The 24453-nt window shown below is 37.2% G+C and overlaps 1 protein-coding gene across 1 annotated transcript in view; it reads right to left on the reverse strand.

Moving 5' to 3' along the window:
* Positions 1-24453, reverse strand: part of LOC122790558 (extracellular calcium-sensing receptor-like) — a 169033-nt gene that overhangs the window by 11480 nt on the left and 133100 nt on the right. The window contains exon 5 of the mRNA XM_044058102.1: positions 22876-22999. Coding sequence (XP_043914037.1) covers positions 22876-22999 — 124 coding nt within the window. The remainder of the gene's footprint in view (positions 1-22875; positions 23000-24453) is intronic.

The raw sequence follows: 24453 nt of genomic DNA on the forward strand, positions 1-24453 counted from the left end.
TACATAGGCTGAGCTCATACCTTATGGAGTAAAAGTATGTGCATTTCTGTGCCTCTTAGCTAGTGCCATGGCATATTGTGCCCGCCTCCATCTGGCATAGCCACCCCTGCTACTGGATCCTCCTCTTCTGACTCCTCATCTGTCTTAGCTGCTGCTGCATGTGGTTCTGGGAACTACAGGACCTGCACTCAGCCATCCTGCTGTAATTGTTTTCTAAGTATTATATTATGTAACATAGCACACATGGTCATTATTTTGGCACAGGTGCAGGGTAATACCACAGGGCACCTCCAGATGTATCCAGGCAGCAGAACTATGACTTGATATGCCCAGTCACATGCTGTTTGAGAATTCTACTTTGTGTGTGGATATGGCTGTATCTTTGCTCTGTGAGATTTTATGGATTTCTCACTGGCGTATTGAACAAAGGTTCTAGGACATATCCAGCACCCCCCATTAGATGTCACCTTTGGTGAAGATTACAGGAGTGCCATATGTGTGAGTTGTGGAAACTGTCTGGATGGTCTACGCACACATTGTAAATGATACTTTGTGCATTACAGACCACCTGGCAGTTGATGCAGTAATACTGTTTGTAGTTCATGTTCCTCCTTCCTAGCTCACCAGATGGGACCTTTATTTCAAAGTGGATGCAGATTATAGCACCTAGTACCTCAGGAGAATCGGCTTCTGCACAGAAGTCTTGAAAAGTACCAACTTTCTCTTCTCCGGAAAACAGGGAAATACCATATTCTCCTCCACATGCTGCAGCAAAGTATTCAAGAACTGGTGCAGTATTCTGGATGCAGAAGCCTGTGACACCACCACTGTGTCCCTAGTAGGTTGATGAAAGTTTCCTGTGGCTAAATACATAAAGCCACACATACCCTTGTATCCACTAGAATGGGTTGTCCATGATTCCCATGGTGTTGCAGCTGACTTAGACAATTGGATGGGTGCTCATAAATGTACTCTCAATTTAACTGGCCTACCACTCTGTGAAAAAGGATGTAAGGTCTAAGGCTGGATACTGTCAAGGTGTAAATGGCCCCATGGCCCAGTTGCTATGTATATTATATGATACTATGATTCTATATGTGTTTGAACGTATATGAGGAACTAAAAAACTAAATACATTTTGATCTGCTAAATATGCATTTGAACAAATATGTCTATCTCTGCCTGCCTGTCTGTCTATCTTTCTATCTACCACCAGCCTCTTTACCACTGCCAGTAGCCATCTCTGATTCAGAGATAGTCTTACCATACAAAATGCTTTATCTCAAAGAGGTGCATCATCATAATGGGCTGTCTTTCAGTCCTACCGCAAATGTAAATGAGGCATTTCTGAGGAGGGCCATATAATAATTAGCCATAAGGTGCATCATCATGATGGGCTGCCTCTCAGTCCTACCACAAATGTAAATGAGGCATTTTCTGAGGAGAAGCATATGATAATTAGCTATATGCTCAGCTCCAGAAGTGCCCAAGGTAAGTACCTTGCACATCTGTGTAATTCAAACAACTGTTTGGCTGTGTGAATGACCACTGCCAGCTGTGTTAATTAAATCAGCAAAAAGTTTATATTTACGGCATGCACAAGCATGTGCATAGTGTGGATGGTGTGACTACAAGCTTTGCATAAAGTCTACTATAGGGAAAGTGTTTTTGAATCAAATGACCCGTGGCTGAAGGTTCTTGGTACGTGATTTTAAGGCTAAATGGATTGCCTTATTACAGGTGCTCAGAGTATCCATCAGTGGCACTTACTGAGATCTTCTCATCTGAGACAGTCTGCTACTTGCAGCCACAGTTAATGGCAGACTCAGATTCCTCCCTGCAATATGACATCCATGCTATATGGGTGCCTTTGGTAATCATAACTGAAGTGCTGCAAAGCACAACAGAGGATGTTAAGCATATTAAAGCTAACACTGGAAGGCACAGAAAAAGGAGGAGATGCTTGTTGGCATCCAATGGGCAGTTGCTGCCCACCAGCAAGAAATTAATGAACAATGGGATTTGGTGTCTTTATATGCTAGGACTTTATCAGATCTTCAGGCACATGCCCTATAAATGGGGGCTAATATTGGTGAGCTGGAGAATTTGGCATAGGGGGCAAGAATCTTTGCATTAAGGGCTTACCGGAAGGAATGGAAGGAATAGATGCAGTGCAGTTAAAAAGGAATTAAAAAACTTATTGAATATGGGACTTTCTCCAATCATTGAAAGGATATATAGTATACATTTAAGGCAATTGAATTCAATCTATACTAGGCAATTTATTTGCAGATGCCCTGATTTTAATGACAAAGAAAAAAGTATTACAAAGGGCAATAGACATGAGCAATAACTTAAACATCACAGGGCATCCAGTTTAGACAGTGCCTGACTATAGTGCAGCTCTGTTTTCCAAATATAAGGCCTGAGCTCCATGATGGGCTTGTGACCTTGGTTTCAGTGTGACTTTACGATATCTGGCTATTTTGTAGTTCAACCAAGGGATCCCAGGTGTTTCAAAATGTGCTTCTAGCAGATGCAGAAGGCTTTTTGAAAGACTTTGAATCTACTCATAAGAGCAAATCTTATGCAGAAGTCCAGAACAGCATCTAGTGATGTGGATCCAAATCAGAGGGTATGGCCTGGTGATGTTGGTAACATTAAATCCCAGTGCACATGAAGAGCAAAGGGCTTGATGGAGTTATTCCTAAGCCAACCAACTAAGTAGAATCTAGACATACATTGTTTTCTTCAATGATAGTGGGTACTAACCAGGTGGATGGTGAGACATTCCAGTCAACAAATACCCTGGACATGGACTCAGAATTACAGGACATTGAATCTACCTGTCTTGCTAGGGCTCAATCTCCTATCTGACTGTAGAGAAGAGGTTAACTCAGAGGACAGGACATTTGAGATGTTTGGTGGTCTACATGGCGGTTAATTTTATGCCTTTGATCATTATTTGGTAGACTTGTTTATAGTCTCAGCTTTTTCATACCAGATTAATGGGACACCTTCATTTCTATTTCCTTTTGTATTCCTGTTTTAGTCTGAATGGTCCCTGGCAGTGAAGACAACATCATATCATGGCAATTCTTGTTATTTAACATAGCATACTTACAGGCTAACTTCCTCCATTACTCATGGCATGATATTAAGCATGTGGTGTGTAGTGATGGGTAGCTAAATATTGTTCAATGTTTTGGGTATGTCATTTGAGTGACCCGTGTCACCTAAAGGTGAATGCTATTTTTTTTTTGTCAGGTAAGGCTAGATTGCAGTTGGTTTTATATAGTAGTACCCCTGTGTGGTGTATTACTGTAAGTGGCTAGGAGTCTTACTTCTAGGTGCACTTGGTTAGTGCTGATTGTATTTGAAGTTTCTGTTGTCTTGTTCAACTGGCCTCAGTTTTTGTGTCTGGATGTTTAAGGGCATGTCCACTATGTGAAACTAAAGCTATCATTAATTGGCTACTGCAGCATAAAATTCAGATGTCATATCTACAGGAAACAAAACTTATGAAGCACAATGAACACTGTTTAATGGCCAGGTCAAGCATATTGCTTCATCTGCAAAAAAGGGAAGTAGCAATTATTATTCATCACTCAGTGGTTGAAAAAGTGGAACAGGAATTCAAAGATAAAAGGGGTAGATGGGTAATTCTTAACATGTCATTGCATGGTAGGGTTTACTGGTTGATTAATTTTTATGGTCCAAACAATGATGATATTTAATCTTGGTAAGAATTGTTGGTGGAGATGCAGACACTTATACCACATGATTAGATTATTATTTTTGGGAGGGGATTTTAATATAGTAATGGATTCATGGTTGGCCAAGATACTTAGGGGAGGGCACAGAAGATGTAATACTGAAGTGCTGTTAGAAAGAATGAGTCTGAATGGAATCTGGAAGACTGCTGAAGGATTAAAAACTTGGATATTGATGACTATACATATCATAGTTATCAGGTGGGGACTGACAGAAGATTGGACATATTTTGGACTTCCTACATGTTTACTTCTGTGGAGCACGTCAAAAGCCAGGAGTCTTCTCAGATCATAACTCATTGGAACTGACCCTTGAAGTGGATCGGCTCTATGCTAAAAAGTATATGTGGTGGCTAGACCCCTTGTGGCTTACTATCCCTGAACATATGCAATGTATGCATAGTTGGTTGAGGGCATATTGGAGTTATGATGCTAGGATAACGCTGTGAGCAATGGATGAATGATGTAATTTAAAGTCTAACTTTAGATATTGGTGCCATCAACTCGCAAAAGCATATTGATTTTCTTTTGACTTAGAAAAATGGAAGCCAGAGGGAGAGTTATACAGATTGGTAAAAAACGTATAAAACAGGTAAATATGAGGATGAGGATATTTTCAAAAGCTTCATGGGATTAAAAACACTGTAAAGCCATTCAGTTTAGCCGAATACATAGTAAATAGGATGGAACAAATAATATAATAAACTTTGAAACTTAAATAATACCCAGTTTGAATTCATTGGCTAAGAAACTAACAAATCATGTTTTAAACATACCAGGTCTCATAAATAATAAATAAAATGCAGGTGTTGAATAATTAATTAATTCATCAAATACTTAAATCTTAAAAATACATGTATACTATATAGTATACCTATAGGAATATCAAGTTATGAAAAGGTAAAAATGTAAGTATTACATATTTAAACTGTTTCCATGTAATAAAAAAAAAATCATGTTAAAAATGAAAATTAAAAATTACTTCACTGACTGAACGGCCAGTGGATTATACTAACTCTGCCTTCTCTTTCAATACAGGCATAAAAGAAAGATGCTCATTGATGCCCGGGGGGTGATCAGCAGCTAATCTAAGTTGACACATCAATTCTTTTTTATGCAACCTGTTTTGCCAATCACCCCCCCTCCCTCACATCCACTGTAACAAAGTCCAAGATTCCAAACTTGAACCCACTGAAATTCCTACACAAAACACTGTGTTTATACAAAGCATTAGTATATTTTCCACTCTTCATGTTGTACAGATGCTCATATATCCTGTTCTTCAACATCCTTTCTGTCTTTCTGACATAAAATGAAGAACAAGAATTACACTTAGCAAGATATACTAATTTACTAGAACGACAGTTACCATTTTTCAAATAGATATGACATCTATTGGAATTGTTAATAGTAATGTCATGTTCAAGCATTATGTATGAACAATAATGACATCTACCACAAGGCTTACTACCATGTGAATTTCTTTGCTTTTCATTAGAAATTCTAGTAACTTCCACCAAAGATTTAATGTTACTACCTTCTTTGGTGGAAAAAAATAGGTTTGTCACCAAGAATCCGAATTATTTCAGGATTAGTTCTAAAAATGTTCCAGTTCTTTAACAAAGTTGTTTTCACTTGAGAATACAAGGGACTAAACTGTACTACACATGCCTGTTGAAAATTAGTACTACCCCTGGTATTACCAAAATTGACTATGTCACCGGGTTTATAATTACTACTACCCAATAAGGGTTTGTACTAGGTACCCCATTTATTTCCAACTTCCTCAAGTGTTGGATCAATAAAATGTCCTGGGTAGCCTCTCTCAAGAAACATAGTTCTTAAATTCTGGAATTTCAGTATCACGTCTTCCTTTATGGTGGTCATTCTAGCTAGTCTTACTGCCTGGCCCTTTACAATACTTCTTTTCTGATGAATAGGGTGGTGACTAGTATAATGTAAATATGCATTGCAAAAAGTGTTTTTTCGGTAGATTTTCGATTGAAAACTGTTTTGTTTTTTTAAAAATCTGTACATCAAGGAAATTGATTTCCTGTTGATGGTATTGAAAAGTAAATTTTAAATAACTAGTAGTCTGATTTATGTATTCCAAAAACTTTGAGATTCCTGCTACATCTCCTTTCCACACAATAAAAATATCATCCAAAAATCTACCATAATATGCAATGCAGGATAAGAATTCCATATTAGATTGAAAATATACTTTTGTTCCCACCCTAAAAGCACTAAGTTGGCATACAGAGGGGCACAGGCAGCACCCATAGCAACTCCTTGCAATTGTTTGAAATATTCACCACCAAAAAATATAAAATTATTTTCAAGAATCAAGCTCATTAATTCACATAAAAGTGACACCTCATCAGATTTTAAAGAGGAATGGGAAAAAAGGGCTTCTTCAAAAAAATCTAACCCTTCCATCTTTGGAATACAAGAGAAAAGGTCTTGTACATCAATTGTAAGAAACCAACAATCAGCCAGCCAGATGTCTTGCTTAATTTGAACCAAAAAAGTCCCATGAGTCTTTTAACAAGTGTGGAAATTTATTAATGATATGTTTCAATTTTCTATCCACATATACCGCTAGGTTGTGTGTCTTAGAACCTGTGGCTGTGACTATGGGTCTAAATGGTGGCTTTTATAGGTATCCTATAGGTATACTATATAGTATACATGTATTTTTAAGATTTAAGTATTTGATGAATTAATTAATTATTCAACACCTGCATTTTATTTATTATTTATGAGACCTGGTATGTTTAAAACATGATTTGTTAGTTTCTTAGCCAATTAATTCAAATTGGGTATTATTTAAGTTTCAAAGTTTATTATATTATTTGTTCTGACGAAGTCATACTATTTGATGAAAGCGCTTAACTAATTTGTGTACTTTGTGTTAATAAATCATTTTTGTGGGCTTGCAATGTTGTGCTATCATTAGTTACTTGGTTTTATTTTAGCACTTGGATGCCATTTGGTTGGACATAGTAAATAGGAGACGTATAAATTTCATTATTGGGCATGTGGGTTAAATTACCTAAGATTTTGGCCAAGAAATGCCAATGAAAGTTGAATCAAATGATAATTTTACAGGTTTATAAGGAGCAGGGCATGGTTACTTGTGATAAGTAAATAAATACATTTCAAATAAATAAATGTTCAGGTTATAAATAAAGCCTTTGTGAAATATTAATTTTCAGCATCTGAAGTATTACTGGTATGTGATGAGGAATATAAATGTAAATATCATAGGTCACTACAGCTTAAGAGGATATCAGAACATGATGCACATAAATTAGCTACCCTAATTATTGAGGAGGAAACAGGTAAATGTGATAGAGATAGGTAGAGTGATAATAAAGATGCTTACCTGAGGTGAAACATCAGGCCTGGACACATCAACTTCAGAATGGCATGAAAAAGTTACAAATGTACTAGCATCCCCCCAAGCTAGTTTTATACAGTGATTGAGAATGAGTTGGAATTTCCATGACAGGCCTTATAAGCCAGGGTTTTATTGCTCCTTAAACCCTATAAAGATAAATTATGCATGAGTAGTTACAGATCTATGTCATTGTTAAACGTTGATGTTACAGATTATACCAAAGCTTTGGCTAATCTCTTTTTTACTTTCAGCAAGTCTTTTTGGTTTCAAATACCATGACAGGAATGGACCCCATTCTTAAGTCAAAGTATGATTAAAGTTTATGAAATTAGTATTGTTTCAGTCTTGTTTCAGACTTAGATGTTAGCCAGATGTGCTCTTCACAGCACCTGCAGTGTGCCCAGTAATGACTCCTTTTGCAATTCATATGGAGTATTGGTAACATATTTAAGTATGATTGTAAATTCTTTTTTATCAGATACATAGCTCCTACTACTAATGGAACTGTCTGGGTATCCTTCTTTCACATTGCTCTAGTTTCTGCCTATAAATCCTTGTACTTTATGACTTTATGTCTCTCTGTATGTAAGACACTGTAGTCAATGGGTGTAGCAATTTCAATGACCAATGCTACTTTTGTCTTCTTCTCATGGACTACTATAACTGTTTTTCTAGCATCTATGTTTTGAACTGTTGGTAATGGGTGATCCCATGTGATATAAACTTCATCATTTTCTATTATGCTTTGTGCCTCACATTTCCAATGTTTTTCAGCTACTTCAGTATTATAATGTTTTTTTCAATCCCCAATGAAACAGTCAACACATTATTATGACTTTCAGTATACAATCCTTCTGCCATTAGTATATCACTACCAGCAACATGATGTGCAACTGTTTTCAATTCTGTTTTACAAAACCTGCATTTATCTGTTTCTCCCATAAGATCAACGGACTTTGTAAACCAGTGTGTTGATAGTTCACTATCTTGGCCCACCAGTATTAACCATTCACCATTCTAACATTCGATCCTGATCAACATGAGGTTGTTCCAAGAGTTTTCTGTACTTGCAAATATATTTATGCATTTTCCACATTTTTTTTGCATTCTCATCTAATCCTTCACCTTATATTCTTTCTTTTGTTTTTTGGCACATTCAGTTGCTGCCTGATTTTTATCTACTTTTGGTTTGATTTCTATTCCCACTTGACACTGATATGATTCTGCTAAAGTAAGCAGGGAAGTTATTTTAGAGTTATCCTCTTTCTGTTTTAAAACTTTCACTACGTTTGTGTCTTGTGAGGTCAGCAGATATGTGTGCAGTCCTTTGATTGCAGATCTATACATGTAATCAATTTTGAGGAGGCCCTTACCTCCTTCAGAACAGGGAATATATGTTGCTGGGATGCACTGATTTTTATAAATAATTTAATAAACATGAAGCATCCTTCTTGTTTTCCTGTCCAACTGATCTAACATCTTCTGGGGCCAGTCAGTCACTCCAAAACTGTAAGTTAGGATAGGAAGAGCAAATTGATTTATAGCTTGGGCTTTGTTCCTAGATGTCAATGCTGTTTGCAGTATTAATTTTAGTCTTCTAAAATATTCCTTACTAAGTTTTATTCACATTTGTTGATGTGTTATTGCTGACCCTTCATCAATTCCCAAATATTTATATACTCCCTCTTGCTCAAGTTCTTTTATATCATATTCCTGTCCCAGGCTGATGTTTTCTTGGTGGTGCAGCTTTCCTGCTTTAAAGGTTGCTTTTGCATATTTATCAAGACCAAATGACATTCTTATATCATCTCATAAAGTTTTGACCACTTGCAGTTGGGATCTCAGTTCCTTATCTGATGAACTATGAAGAAGATGAAAAATCTTTACACTTTGTTTGTTTTCTGGGAGCCAAATTATTGCTATGATCTAATCAGTTAAGTAGACAGTTAGTGGGTTAAGGGCAAGACAAAAGAGCAGTGGTGGCAAAGAGCCACCCTGGAATATCCCCCTTTGAATTTTTATCCCTGAAATAATAATTTGTCCTTTATCATGGCTTAACTGCAAAGTGGTTTGCCACTGTTTCATGGTTGCTGTAATGTAATCAGTCAGTGTAGCGTGTATCTCATACATTTTTAAGCACTCTTTTATCCATGAATATGAAATACTGTCAAATGCTTTTTTGTAGTCTATCCTTGACATACTTAGAGTCTTCCCCTTTTTACAGTTCTTCATTAAGAATTTATTTAACAATAAATGATGCTTTGTTCCATATGACTTTCTTTTGTTACTTTTATGTTCTATTGCCATGATTGAGTTTTCTACTAAATGACTATAAACTCTGTTGGCTTCATTTCTAGTGTATAGTTTATACATCATTGGAAGGCAAATTATTTGTCTATAGTTATAGTTACGATAGCTTATAGTTTCGCTCTTAAGTAGGAGTATTGTTTTTCCTGTTATTAACAAGGTCGGTGTCTGTTCGGGGTGTATATATACATAATTCTTACTTATGGCTCAATCTTCATGTAAAGATGTTAATACTTTTAGCCAGAAGTTAGGTACTATATCTCTGACTGGGGTTTTCCAATTAGGAGATTTTCTTAACTTTGTTTCAGTCTCTCTGACCATTACTTCATCCCATTTTATATCCTGTACATTTGAACTTATTCTTAATTTTACTTCTTCTGTTCATTCAGCATCTTTGTTATGTTCCACAGGATCTTTGTAGATATTTCTCCAAAACATTTCTATTTCTTCTTTTTTGGAGTTTTTCAATTCCTTTGCCTTATTTCCCAATTCTCTGTAAAACTTTTTGGGGTCATCAATAAATTGCTTTTTGTATGTTTTCTTTCATATTTATCTGCATATCTCCTAAGTTTTTCTGCCTGTGCTGATATTTTTAATTTATTATTTGTGATAGTGCATGATAGAGCTTGATCTGTTCTGATACTGTGCATTGTGTTTATCATGTCTTTCTGTGTATTTTTGTTGATCTGTTTCCTCTTATATACTCTTCTAACAGTGACACTTCTTGTCTTAATTGCTTTATAGTTTTCTCTATTGATACTTTCATGATGGCATTTGATTTCTCCCCTTCCTTTCACTTACTGCCCTGTGTTTTTGTGGAAAGACTTTATCTGTTATTAATTTAGCTGCACAGTAATATATCCTGTTTACTTCTGCTATATTGCATTAATCTCTATGAACAGTCCTAATTACTGTGTTCATTTGTTTTATCAAACTTGTAACTTTTTGGGTTTTATTGACTTTTTGGAGTCCATTTCTTTCATTGATCTTAATATGTCTGTCCATGTCTATTAAATCAAGCAGCTCTTCTCTTAGATCATTTTCTTCTAAACTGAGGGCACATTCTTTGTTCACCATTTCCTGTGGGCATTCTACAGAACATTACAGAACATCTTTCTGTGCCACATTCTCTTCAGTTTCATCCTGTGTCATCTGTTGCTCTTTCACATGGGAACTCACTGGCCTATCAGTCCACAACATTGATTACATCAGAGTTACCACAGTTTCCTGTTTCTTCCCTTGCTGAGAAACTCCAACTGAACTTTTGTACTGGTTTCCTATGGAAGGCTCTAAAGTATTTTCATATGGCAACTGATCAGATGTTTCCTGCTCCACTAGTTTCTCCTTAATTTGGGGATCCATTACTCTGTCCTTGTGTGGTGTTATCAGAGTTAGATTTTCTCCTCTAAAGCCTTCATTCTGCAGGCAATCCATAATCTCAGTTTCTGTTTAACTTCTCCATTACTAATCCTCTTTTCTGCTTTTCCGCTTTGTTTTCTTATTTTTTGTATTGCAGCATTTTCCATATCTGGATGCCTTTGCCTGTATTTCTCTTCAAATATCTTTGGTGCTGCTCTTTTTGTATTAATTAGTTTTGCTTTCTCCTTTGTATAAATATTGTCCCATATTAAATCTCTTTTTCTTTCCCATGTCCATGTTCTGTCTTCAAATGTCTCCTGCTCATCCTATTTCTCCTTTTAGGGAGACTCATTCCATCATGCTGTGATATAACCTGTTAGACTTTCTACACAAAATCCTTCATTTCACAGGTATTCCATAACTTCAGTTTCTATTTTTAACTTCTACTGTACTAATCTTCTGTTCTATATTCCATCTTTGTGATCTTATTTTGTTATATTGAGAAATTTTCCATATCTAATGCCTTTGTCTATATTTCTCTTTGAATATCTTTGGGGCTGATTATTTTGTATTGATTCATTTGGCTTTCTCATTTGCATAACTATTTCACCATAACAGATCTTGCTTTCTTTCCCATGTCCAGAGGCAGCTCATGCTATCAGACTGCAGGACTGCAGCCCCCCAGCTGTAAAACTGAAAAAAGAACTTTTAAAAATAAAATAATTAGCTTGTGAGTCCCAGAACAAATTGCACATACGTGCTTGGTAAGTTCCGGGTTTCTGTAAATCCAGACTGCTGTTTAACCAGTCCGAATTCTAAAGAGGAGGCATCTGTACACTGAGGCCCAGAAGTCTATGCGGTTTGTAACCATGTAGACTGGAAGGGGATTGGACTACAATGTCTGCAGTCACATACATGGATAGCTACTGACTGGCTCTGGCTGCAAGGGAAGGGAATTTCTATTTTTTTACAAGGGAAGGTTTGTCTCCAGGAATGAGGCTGCTGCAAGGAATTATAGAGGTAGGGAAATTTGTATTTCATTGAAGGTGTGTGTGTGTGTGTGTGTGTGTGTGTGTGTGTGTGTGTGTGTGTGTGTGTGTGTGTGTGTGTGTGTGAAATGCCCCAGGTAGCAAGAGCCTGAATTCCCTACCCACCACCACTTGTGAACACTGTCCAGATTTTTGCCTCATATTTTTGTTTTATTCCTCATAAAATCTGTGGTTTTCTGGATTTTTGTAATCAGTGAAGGATTGAATTCACTAAATAATGATAGGCATTTGAATTTCAGACTTCATATTCTTCAGAAAATACATGGCAACACAAAACTTTTTCTTCTAGCAATGTTCTAGGTTTATAAGATCAATATTTGAAAGTTGTCCCTATTTTGGGGGCTGTATTGCCCCGTTATGGGCTTTGTCCAGGTTTTTTGTACTAAGAGGTTGAGAGCTATGGTGTGAACTAAATTGGCTTTGTCCAGGTGTTTTGTGCTAAGAGGTTGAGAGCTATGGTGAGAACAGAATTCACAAATTATAGCCATTTAAGTTTCATTCTTCCTGTCTTTCAAAAAACAGTTGCTTTGGCATAGTGGTATGTTGCTCTGACTGTAGCTGGCTTCAAGACTTGGCAGTGAAATGCATAGTGGTAACACATTTTATTCTAGCAACTTTCAAAGATTATACAAGCAATGTTTAAAATGTGTCCCTGTGTTTTGGGCTTTTGATCCCTCCCAATAAATTTTGGCTTTTTCCAGATTTCTTGTGCTGAAAAGTTGAGAGATACAGTCGGGTGTTGAGTGGATTTTACAAGGATATGAGAGCTTTAGAGGAAGAGAAGTCTAGTGCTGCTTATGCTGAGTCTGTTTGCGTTGTTAATAGCATAACATGTTGAATACTTGCTTTTGATGCAGAAGGCTGTGGGTTCTACTCCCACAATATGTAGATGCATTGCTGATACTGTATTAAAGGGGGTGGATGCTGAAGTCCTGAGAATGTCCTCTTTGGCGGAGATACCAAGTAACTATGAATCTGTTATCAGTTTGCCATCCATTCCCTATTGCAATATTACTAGCTTATCATTTTTTAGTGTAACATAGGCAATTTATTCCTCAAGGGCAACAGGCACTTTATTTGTAAATGAAACAACCTGCATTAAGAGGTTGAGAGGTGCGTGCAAATAAATCGCTTTATAGAATTAGTCATATCCAGCAACCTTTATTTGTAGCAGCAACCTCTTCATTAGTTACAGATCTCTTTAATGTGGAATTATTTAGATGACTTTTACTTCTGCATAGATTGTGCATATTTACTGATACTGGTGGATTGTAAAAGTTTGAGTAGACTTTTATGATGGAAATGTTCAGAATTGGGAACTTTTGTCATTATTGGTGCATGCATTTTGTTTCATTGTTTACTGGAAAATGTTCAAAACAATAAATTTAAAATGCCCTCTAATAAATGTACTGTGTTATGCAAGGAATATAATTTAATACAATCAGGAAGGTGTTTGCTGATTATCTGATCAACTCAGGTACGCCCCCCTCCTAGTTCTTGGTTGGATGTGTCTGATTAGGAACTAGTTAAATTAACTGTCTACAAGCACATACTTTTTTTGTTACTGAATATTTTCACTGAGTCTGAATGCTACTGAAAGTGATGAAGCCAGACTGAAGCAATCACTTCTCTTAGATCTTCATTTTTTTTTTGTTTTTTTTGTAGGGGTACTTATTGTCCACACCTAGGGAGCTAAGTCCATCATGTAGGATTTCTACCGCACAATTCTCCTGGCTGAACTATACCTCTCAACTGTCCAGATTTTCACTGAATGAATAGATTTTTTTTCTTATTTTTGGTTTGTTCCTCCTAAAATGCGTGGTTTTCTGGCAAATCATTTAGGAATGAAGTCACTAAATAATGACATACATTGAGTTTCAGACTTCATACCCTTAAGAAGAATGCATGCTAAAGCAATACCTGTTATTCTATCAACTAAGTTACACAAGAGCAATTTTTAGTAATGTTTGTTTGTACCACCAATATATTTGGCCTTGTCCACATTTCCTGCATTAAGAGGTTGAGGGTACGTGCAAATAAATCTCTTTATAGAATTAGGTATATCCATACCTCTCAACCATCCCTAATTTCGCTCTTCCCCTAATAATCCCTCCACAAAAATGGCAATTTTGGAAGAAACATGGAAGGTTTACAATTAATAAATAATTGTAATGATCAGAGTTACAGATTACTTTTATTTCAAAAATACATGTAGAGTCTCTTATTTTGTCAGCTGCTCAACGTAACTGTATTAATATTTAAAAAGTGGCCCTTCTTTGACATGTTATTGTGTGGCTATTTTATATTTTTGCATCACATTTTTGGTCCATTTCTCATAAAATTGTGGTTTTCTGGCAAATGAGTGGCAAATCATTAAAGATTGAAGTTAGAAAATAATGACAGACATTTAAGTTTCAGATTTCATGCCCTTCAGAAAATGTATATGAATGCAAGACCTACTATTCTATTATCTTCCTAAGTTTATAAGAGCAATATTTAACAATTATCCTTATTTTGGGGCCTTTGTCCCACTTCTGTTTATGGCTTTTTCCAGATTTCTTGCTCTGAGGTTGAGAGTTATGGCAAATGTATCAGGGCCATCACCGTCAGCTGGAGACATTTTAAATTGTGACATACTAGTTGTACCCCACTCCCCCATGTAGTGACTCTGGATGTATCCAAACAAGACAATGAGCAGTTATGCAGTGTAAGTGTGCAGAGTATCTCCCCCTCCAAGGTAGACACAAGTACTACAGTGGCTTTTCATCAGTCCTTGATTTTGCAGAATGTTCTGGATTTCTGTCATATTTTTATACTGTTGAGTTATGCTTCTTATTTCTTCTGAAAATGCATGTTGTTGCAGTGCCTGTTGCTCTGTGTTTAAGTAGCAATGCTTTAATGACCATCAGGTAAGCTTGTCTGAGATTGTAAGATGCAAGTAAGCTTTAATAAGCATACTGTCAAAGAATTATCAACACCAAAAGCCTTTTTCTTTGTTGTCATGCAGAGAATATTTACATAACTAGATAACGTATAAGCCTTAGGTATCTAAATGCATATGACAGTATTTGTAATAAAGGACAGGATTACAGTATTTTCAGAAACTCATTACATTTCTTGAAGACTTGCAGTCATCTTTGTAGGCTTTATCTGTAAACTAAACAGAATGCAAATCTATCATGTGTGGTTCATAACCTGTGCAGTAATCCTTTAAACAATTTATCTTGAGCTTGTTTTTGTTTGTTGTTCATTTTTTACTTTGATCATGTTTTCCCCATGAAACAAGTAGATAGTTGTTGTCAGGCAGCAGGTCTTTTTTGGATAAGAAACAATTTTACAAGTGGGGGTGTCACAGAGATTGCTAAATAGAGCATGTTACTTGGTACTTTTATAAAGCTGAATATAAATTATAATTAGAACTGCAGTGCAAGAAGTAGTGGTTTGAGTTGAGTGCCGCTTGTTTTTTTATTCTTGATTTTGACTGGAATTCCAATAATGTATTTAAAAAGTAATTTATCTTTTCATGCCTCACAACCTTTTTGTTTACATCTAGATATTAAGTAAGCTGTCATGTAGCCAATGCACCGAGATATTTTTTTTCTTCTCCACTTCATTTTGTCTTGATTGGAGTCTCACAATGACAGTTTGGCACCCAGGGCAGCATATTTAATTAAAGTCCCAGTTTTTGAGTTTTTGAGCATAGCTCTGCCCCTTTCTAGGTGGCCACACCCCTTTCAGTTGACCTCCCTTTTGATTTGAAGTCGCCAGCTGCCACTGCCCACGTCCATATTTCTTTTTTATACCTTTCAAAAATGTATATATTTTGTACTTCATCAGCTGTTTCTATTTCCAAATGGCCCAAGGTTTTTTGGTCTATATAATGTTTTTCCTAATTTTTTTGCATTAATGAACACAATTTTTTATTCAAAACTTCTGACAGTTTTTCTTTTGCAAGTATTTTTCTTTTCTCTAATTTCTCTCTTAATATTTTTGTACATCTTCGTTCAGGAAATTCTGGGCTTCTTGCATAATTGTAACAATACATAGTTTCTTTCTTATCCCCACTAGTACACTCTGTCATCTTTATTGTTCTTTTTTGGCCTATCAGTTTTTGTGATTTTTGTGGACTGCTTCTTCCTTCTACAACAGGAGACCATCCTCCCAGAGCCTGGCCTAGCCCCATTGTAGGAATGCTCCCATGTCTTGAGCATTCTACACTGTCATTATTTCCAGTCCTGGCAGCAGTTCGCCAACAAGGATTGTGCACTTTTTTTATCCTAGGTCTGGTCTTGTGCGCCCAGCTATTTTTTTTATTTTTTAACCTACTTTTGTCCATGATATATGCTATATCAAATACAGTCTCTATATCAGTGTCATCTTTGTGAGATTTTGTGAAAAAAAAGGGTCCACCCCATGAAGGTACTCACCAAGAATTAAGGATGAATTCAATTAATTCTATCAATCCTGCTTTCCTTTACTTGCTGATTTATTATCTCTCCATTCAGACCCCATTGATCACCTCTCCATTTGGACCCAATTTATTATCTCTCCATTCAGACCCCATTTATCATCTCTCCATTTGGACCCCATTTATCATCTTTCCTTTTGGACCCCATTTATCATCTCTCCATTCGGACCCTAAGGCACTGATGATGGACTTGATTCCCTTGATTCAGCACAAGTGTATTAAATCTTGGAATGGTGGACCAAACCTTGTCTGGCTGTGGCTAAATGCTCATATTAGAGCTTAGAGACTGGAGTCTAGGGCCTCAGCTATATGAGTGGAGTTTAATGGTGCATTTGACTTCATAGCCTGGGGATTCATGTGGGACATAGAGTTTGGTTTCCTGTGGTGTTTATGAGAAATATCAATTGTTATAGACAAATCCCTCAGCCAGAGCAGATACTAATGGGCTCCTGTCTAGATCTATACAGTTATGGAGGGGCACCACACAAGGTTGACCCCATCCCCTTATCTTTTTAGTCTATGATATATGCCCTTGGTATGGGTTTGCATCTAAATTGTGTGAATCCAGGCATTCATGTTATGAATGAGGTGTGTTATCTTACATCATGGTTTGCTGACAATTGTGTCATTTGGGTTGTTGATTCATTTCAGCATTTGGATAATATTTTGCTGAGAATACATGAATTTTCTAAATGGTCTAGGCAACATCTTAATAAAGTCAAACTAGTGCTTTACCTACTTATTTATAGAGCAAAGCAAGATTTGGAGCAGTGAGGTCAATTTCCATGTTGAGTAGTGGATGGGTGTGCTTATATGGTTATCCATTTCTCTAGATTTATGAATGAAACACTTGCTATGAATGTTCAATAGCTGGATAAACAGGTGGGTGAAAAATATGAATTCAGGATGGACACATCAATTTTTATCCTTTCTATCTAGAATTCAGGTTATAAAATTTCTTCTTCTTCCCAAAATATTGTTTATTATGCAACACCTCCCAGAGATAATCCCTAAATTACAAACAACATTGTTTGATTATGTGTTGCAGAGTATAAAACTGAGAATTTCAGTGATGAAAATGCACAGAGCATTCACGGAAGGAGGGATGGGTTTCCCAAGTTTATGGGAATATGGAGTTGTGTTTATTGATAGACAATATGTGCACACCAGGAGTAAATCTAATCCATTGTGGTTTGATGGTGAATTCAATCTTATTATATAAATCACAGTGGATTACCATCTCCTTTCATCTGAAAATACAAGTTGGTACCCCAGGGGGTTAAAGGACTGATTCAAGAAGTTCCGCTGTTTAGAGGCTGGCAAGAGAGGCAATAAGAATGATAACATATGGTTGGAGTCAAGAATATAGGCTAATAAGAAACTTAGAATCAATCATATGATGTTGCATTGGAACAATTGGACTAACAAAGGTATACATTATGTGAATGATATCTGGGATAGTCCTGTATCTGTTATTCACCCCTTACAGATACTGCAAAATAAGAAGCAATCCTTATACATTATTCCCTGGTGGCAATATCTTTACCTCATTTCTTTGGTGAGAAGTAAGCTACAGGTGGTGAATAATAGTTGGGTTGATCTCCTCCTGGGTAAGTGTGTCACTGTTGTACAAGTGAACATCACAGGTTTTTCTAATCTTAATCATTCGTATGATATTATATGTGATATTAAACTGAATCTTATTGGTTGAGTAAAGGATAAGTAAGGAGATATGTTGCATTGTGCACTCACAGATGAGGACTGGAGAAGCATGCCTAACTGGTGCACAGATAAATCCACTGCATACTAAGTGCAAATTTTTATATATCAAACTACTTCATACATGGCATAGAAAACCTGGCAAATTCCAATGACCTGTCCTTGGAAGGGGGTGTCTAGTGAATGCTGGTGGTGCGGGGTCAGCCCAGCACCATACATACATATGGTGAGGGAATGTAGGTTGGTACAAAAGTTATGGCACAGGGCCATTGAAAAAGTTAGATGGGATATGAGAATTTTATTCTCTCCCAATGGAGATGAAAATTTCTGGCTATTAGGCTTTCTACCACTAGGACAAAAGGAAATGGACCCAGATACCTTGGATTGGATTCACAAAACTAAGACTATCTTGCTGGCTACCATTTTTAGATATTGGAAAATGATTACTGATGATTGGCAAAACTTTCTTCAGCTATTTCATATCCTGCGGGTGGGGGGGGGGTGATTGTAATATGGATAAGACTGGAAAGAAAAAGACTGAAGTTTATTTGTTATCTTTATACCTTTGTATTAATGCACTGTAACATTTTCTTTGTAGGTATCTTATTTTATGCATTTTGTTAGCTATTGTTTTAGATGAGATGGTAATGATATCTTTTAGTGGAAACATGCAAACTGGTGCATAGGTCTGCTTTATATGTATGGTGCAACTTATGCATGTAACTTTCACTTTTTGTTTTTTTTCTTTTTTATTCTGGTTTGTTGTCAATATGATCATTAATGAAGTCTATTATATTTGGTTCAACATATATGGTGGGTTTTATATCTTATATACGCATTAATAAAATTTCAGTTTTGAAAAAAAATAAATTCACAATCACTCATTACTCTCAGTGTATGAGACTGCATATGACATGAGTGAAAGTGCCAGGGAGTTTAGCGTTTAGGTAGTGGTGAAGGTTGTGTGTATATGTGTATGTGGCTGGGGCTGCATGTGTGAGTGTATGTATGCAGCGGTATGAGTGGTCTCAGGTGTGTGTGTGTGTGTGTGTGTGTGTGTGTGTGTGTGTGTGTGTGTGTGTAAGTAGTGAGGGAGAATGATGGGAATTCCTGTGTAAACCCAGGGAATGGATTGCTGGCATACTTCTCAACTGTACAGATTTTTGCAGAATGTTCAGATTTTTGCATCATATTTTGGCCGGGTTCAGGCACCTAGGCGGTGAGACATTTCCCTGTGGTACATTTGACTGGGGACAAATGGCTGAAATGACATTCAGCTGCAGAGAAATATGGCTGTTTGCAAATTCCCTGTGGGCAAAGAGAAGAATGTGTTGCCATACCTACAACTTCAATAACCAAATGCACAGGGGGAAAACCATGTCCATAGTCCCCAAGGGAACATGAGACAGCAGGGAATATGGCAGGCATAAGCATCAGGCTGGCCAGAGGGCATGTCAGTGGCAGTAAAAATGCAGTGCACAATGGGCAGTGCCTTTATAATCAGTGTATGTGGACCACTACCCTCTTCACAGTGTCTAGGGAACATTACCTAAAATGCATACTGGAGCATAAATGTGACTACAGAACCAGGCAGGATTTTCTGCATGCTGTAGCACACTTCTACATGACTTAGTCACACAAGTATGTACTGTACACTAAGCACAACAATCATTACTTCTTCTGCCTCCATGCATTTGGTTATTAAAGCTGTGGGCATGGCAGTATGTGCTTCTCTTTGCCCACAGGGAATTTACAAACAGCCATATTTCTCTGCAGCTGAATGTCACTTCAGCCATGTGTCCCCAGCCAAAATGTACCACAGGGAAATGTCTCGCTGCCTAGGCGCCTGAACCCATTTTGGCCTGTTATAAAATTGTGGTTTCTGGCAAAACATTGCCAAATCTTTGAATACTGAAGTCTGAAAATAATGACAGACATTTGAGATTCAGACTTCCTACCCTTCAGAAAATTCATGCTAAGCAAAACCCTTTATTCTATCAACTTTCTATGTTTGTAAGAGCAATGTTTAAAAATTGTCCCTATTTCTGGGCCTTTGTCCCCCCATTATTAATGGCTTTGTCCAGATTTCTTGCTCTAGGAGGTGAGAGCTTTGACTGGTGGAAGTGATTACTGCAGAAAATTGCTTCTTAGCATTTGTGAAGTTCACAGAGTAATTCAATGACATGCAAATTAACAGATAATGAGGTCTTTCCTTATTGTGGCTCATGTGTCTCTGAGTCAGTGGTTTCTGCTATCATAGTAAAAGACCCTTTTTTGATGCAGCTTTACTGTTTGCAGGTGGGCCTGTTTCTGAATATGTTTCTCTGTCTCATATCGTCTATTAAGAGGCGATCTGTACTTGACTTACAAAGCCATGTCTGACCCAGCCTGTTAGAAATGTTGCAACTAAAGAAATCCTAATCCCTCCACACTACACGCTCTAGGGACCTCAACCTCATAACCACAGTCAACAGAACATGCTGGAGGGACAGGTTCATAACCCAGACACTGCCCATGCTCTGGAATAGACTTCCCATACATGTCAAGCAGAGCACCTCACTGGCCCTCTTCAAGGGAAATCTTGATGAGTGGATGGGAAATAGAAAGTTCACCCCAGGGATCAGTCCAGTGGCTCTACTTGATAGAGGCACCGGAAACTAATGGCAGCATGATGCCAGGGCACTTCTATGGGCTAGGTTTGTAAAGGCTCCAGGAACGCTGGTCTAGTACACACCTATGAATCCTAGCTTTGGTCTATTAAGTGTGAATGAATGCTGTTGCTCACCTTGTGTAGTTGGCCCTTCCCTTTTCCACAGTTTCTATCTCTATTACCCATCTGTCGATCCCCAGTAGGCCACCCTCTAAAGCAATGGATTACATAACATCGACACACTTTCTGTAAAATAATAATTTCAGATTCTGGCCCTAAATCATACTATGTGAAGCTGGCATCTATACCCTCAGTTTTCCTGTATCCTTATCCCTTATTTCTGTGACACCACCCTCCTTCCTAACATTTCCATGTTCACTGATCATGTGAGCAGATATAGCAGAAGGGAAGTTAATGTTTTGACTGTTCTACTAATTTTTTATATTGCTAACGATTACTTGTGTTTACCTTTAGTTTACTGATGACTTGGTTCCCCAGAGGCTGTTTATTACTTGAGGTACCAACTCAGCTGTGTTATGCTGGCAGTTTACTACTTGAGGTGCACACTGTGTTATGTTGGCTGTTTACTACTTTGGGTGCATGCTATGTTATGCTGGCGGTTTACTACTTGAGGTGCACACTGTGTTATGTTGGCTGTTTACTACTTTGGGTGCATGCTATGTTGTGCTGGCTGTTTACTACTTGAGGTGCACACTGTGTTATGCTGGAAAGATGAGCTGTTAGTGAAGAGATGCTGCTAAGATTTACTTAAATGCCCTGTTAATGATGGTGACTATTACATTAGACGGGTAGTACGATGACTGTTTTGTACAGTATTTTGTATTTCTTTGATCCCCAGAATTGCATGGTGTTGTAAGACATGTATATTAAGTGAATACTTTTGAAAACTTCAGAGTTGAGTGGCCAGTGCTCAGGCAACTTGCATGGCACATGCTGGTCTTGAGCCTTCACGACAGTATTCCCATCACATGCATGGGATACATACACCTGCCATTGACATATATACCTGACATGAACATAAATATACCTGATTCTGCATTCACACTGCAGATATACAAGAGGACCACCAACACTGAAACATAGTTCACAGTCAGCCTAAATAACCTTAGCCTAGCCTCAGTTCTTTATATAAAAACATCTAGCATAAACAATCACCCAGTAACTGTCATGCCGGGATGTCAATCCATTCCAGTGATTGTTACTGCCCACGAAGGCTCACCAGATGTTAATATTTAAGTAGTGAGGCCTTCCCTCAGAGCCACAGTGGACATCATGGTATGTCCCTCAGAGCCACAGTGGACATCATGGTATGTCCCTCAGGACCACAGTGGACATCATGGTATGTCAGGTCTATATCACCATATTGAATGGTGATAATGCCGAATAGTGAAAATATCGAAAGTTCACAAGAACGAACTTGTGTTTTTGGGGTCACAGTACAATAATGATTGGTATATTTGCCCTTTCCTCACTGTAGTGCGACCTTGGAGTTGTTTGTTCTCGTGAACATTCGATATTTTCACCGTTCGGTATTTTCACCATTCGATATGGTGATATAGACCCAGTATGTCCCTCAGGGCCACAGTGGCCATCATGGTATGTCCCTCTGAGCCACAGTGGACATCATGATATGTCCCTCAGGGCCACAGTGGACATCATGGTATGTCCCTCAGGGCTATAGTTAACATCATATAATGTATCCGTTACAGAAACTGTCACTCTTTGCGCTTTAATTCAGGTTATCGAATGTCATGAACTAAAATAGTTTGTAAGCAATACTGTCATTCTCTACACTATATTATTAAAGACAATGTGCCGCTATTTATCTTTGTCAATTTGTACTACTTGATAGTTTAATTCTAACTTGCCCATTGTCAAGTTTAGTTTAATATTTTTTCCCTTGGCGTGTTCCTCTTATTGTGTTTGCTTATCATAAGACATGTTTAGGAACTAGGAATTTATGTTAGCAACTCTTGCTTATTTGCAAGAATTTGACTTGAGTTTTTTTTTTTTTTTTGCAGTTCTTTGCAAACCACATGCAGGTACATCTACAGAGGATAATTATTTTTTGTCATCTTTAGTTATTTAATATACTACAGTTTAATGTACAGTCATGTATAACTTACCTGACTCATTAGCAATCTCCCCAATGGAACAAGCTACACAGTCAAAACAGCACACAGGCTGACCCCGGATTGTTACCTTTCTGTGTCCAGTAATACATTCAGGACTACATACTGAGGTTGGAGTCTGCAAACACAAACAACAGGAAGTAGAGAAGAGTGAGGAAGTATTAATACAATTTAATATTATCAACTTATGTGGTACGACATGCCTAAATTTTACTAAAGTTTAATAAAATACAATAGTTCAGCTATTTGTCATTTTGCGAATAAATTTAAGGTAACAACTAGCAGATCATGCAAGACACAAGCTGATTGTAAAGTACATAAATCCAGCATGAAATACTGATAGGGAGGATGATTTAAAGTTAACTGATTCACTTCCAAAAATCTGCAGTGGGATAAGATGGGGTAAACATTTTTATAGCATTCCATTCTGATCACCAGGGGTTGCTATAGACTAAAACAAGAACATGAAGTAACATTCCTATTATTTAGCATGAATGTGAATGGGCAATGAAATATGTTGAGCACTAGGTAATTCATTATGAAAAATTCAGAAGCAACCATCTGTCCTTGTGTCTGAAAAAAAATAACTAGCCTCATAAACATTAATTAGAAATGTTTTTTTTTAGGTTCTCAGCAATCTAATAACTAATTAAATGTCTTACAGTAAAAATAATTTCTGCTAAATACTTAAATTGATGCCTTAATAACTTTGTTAGGTTCACTGACCTGAACTTATTAGCAGTCTACTCTGGATAATTTCCATTGAACATTACAAACGTTTAAAACATTATTGCATGTAGGAAAGGTCATCAGATGTGATTATTAAGATTGCTGGTAAGAGAACATGTATCACCAGAGCTTCAGTTTTATGTAAAATATGTTGTTCCCACCCACCAGCACACCTGCACTTATTGTCCAACTCCATAGAAATTATTTTTTTCACTCTTTAGCCCCTCCCAGACTGTCAGGCCTTTCATTCCGCATCACCACAGTGATGATAGACTGGCAGGAATTATCACAGAGGCAACCATCCGTGGTGGTTCATGCATTTTTACAGTCAGTCCCAAGACTGCTGAACTTTGGAATGATGAAAATACATTCTTTCTGCCATGCATAGCTCTGAACCTTCCATATCCTAAATTTGGAACACTGCCTATCGTAATATGGAACAAACGGCATAATGTGGAACACTTACTAACAGCTTACTAACAACTTCATCTAGAAATCTCATATGGTTAGAACATGTTCTTTTATATTTATTAAAGTTATTTTGACAAATTAACATGATTCAGTATTATTAACCATGGCTGTCACTTAAAATAATTATTAATATTGAATGTGTGACAGACTGGTTCAATGTGAAAATCGGAGGAAAATGGATCTTTTAAGACTCAAAATGAGGTACATTTGAGAAGTATGCTGCCATGATCTTGGACAGGAAGGGTCATTTCTCAGAAAAACAATAATTTCACCCCTTGCTGCACTAGCTATAATGACTAAGTGGTGTTAATTGAACTGAACGTCAATAAGCCGTCCCTGTCTGGCACTGTTTACTTTCCTGGTTTATTAATA

Source organism: Protopterus annectens, chromosome 16.part0 (assembly GCF_019279795.1).
Source record: "Protopterus annectens isolate FY-2018-M chromosome 16.part0, PAN1.0, whole genome shotgun sequence".
In the NCBI taxonomy this organism is placed as follows: domain Eukaryota; kingdom Metazoa; phylum Chordata; order Ceratodontiformes; family Protopteridae; genus Protopterus; species Protopterus annectens.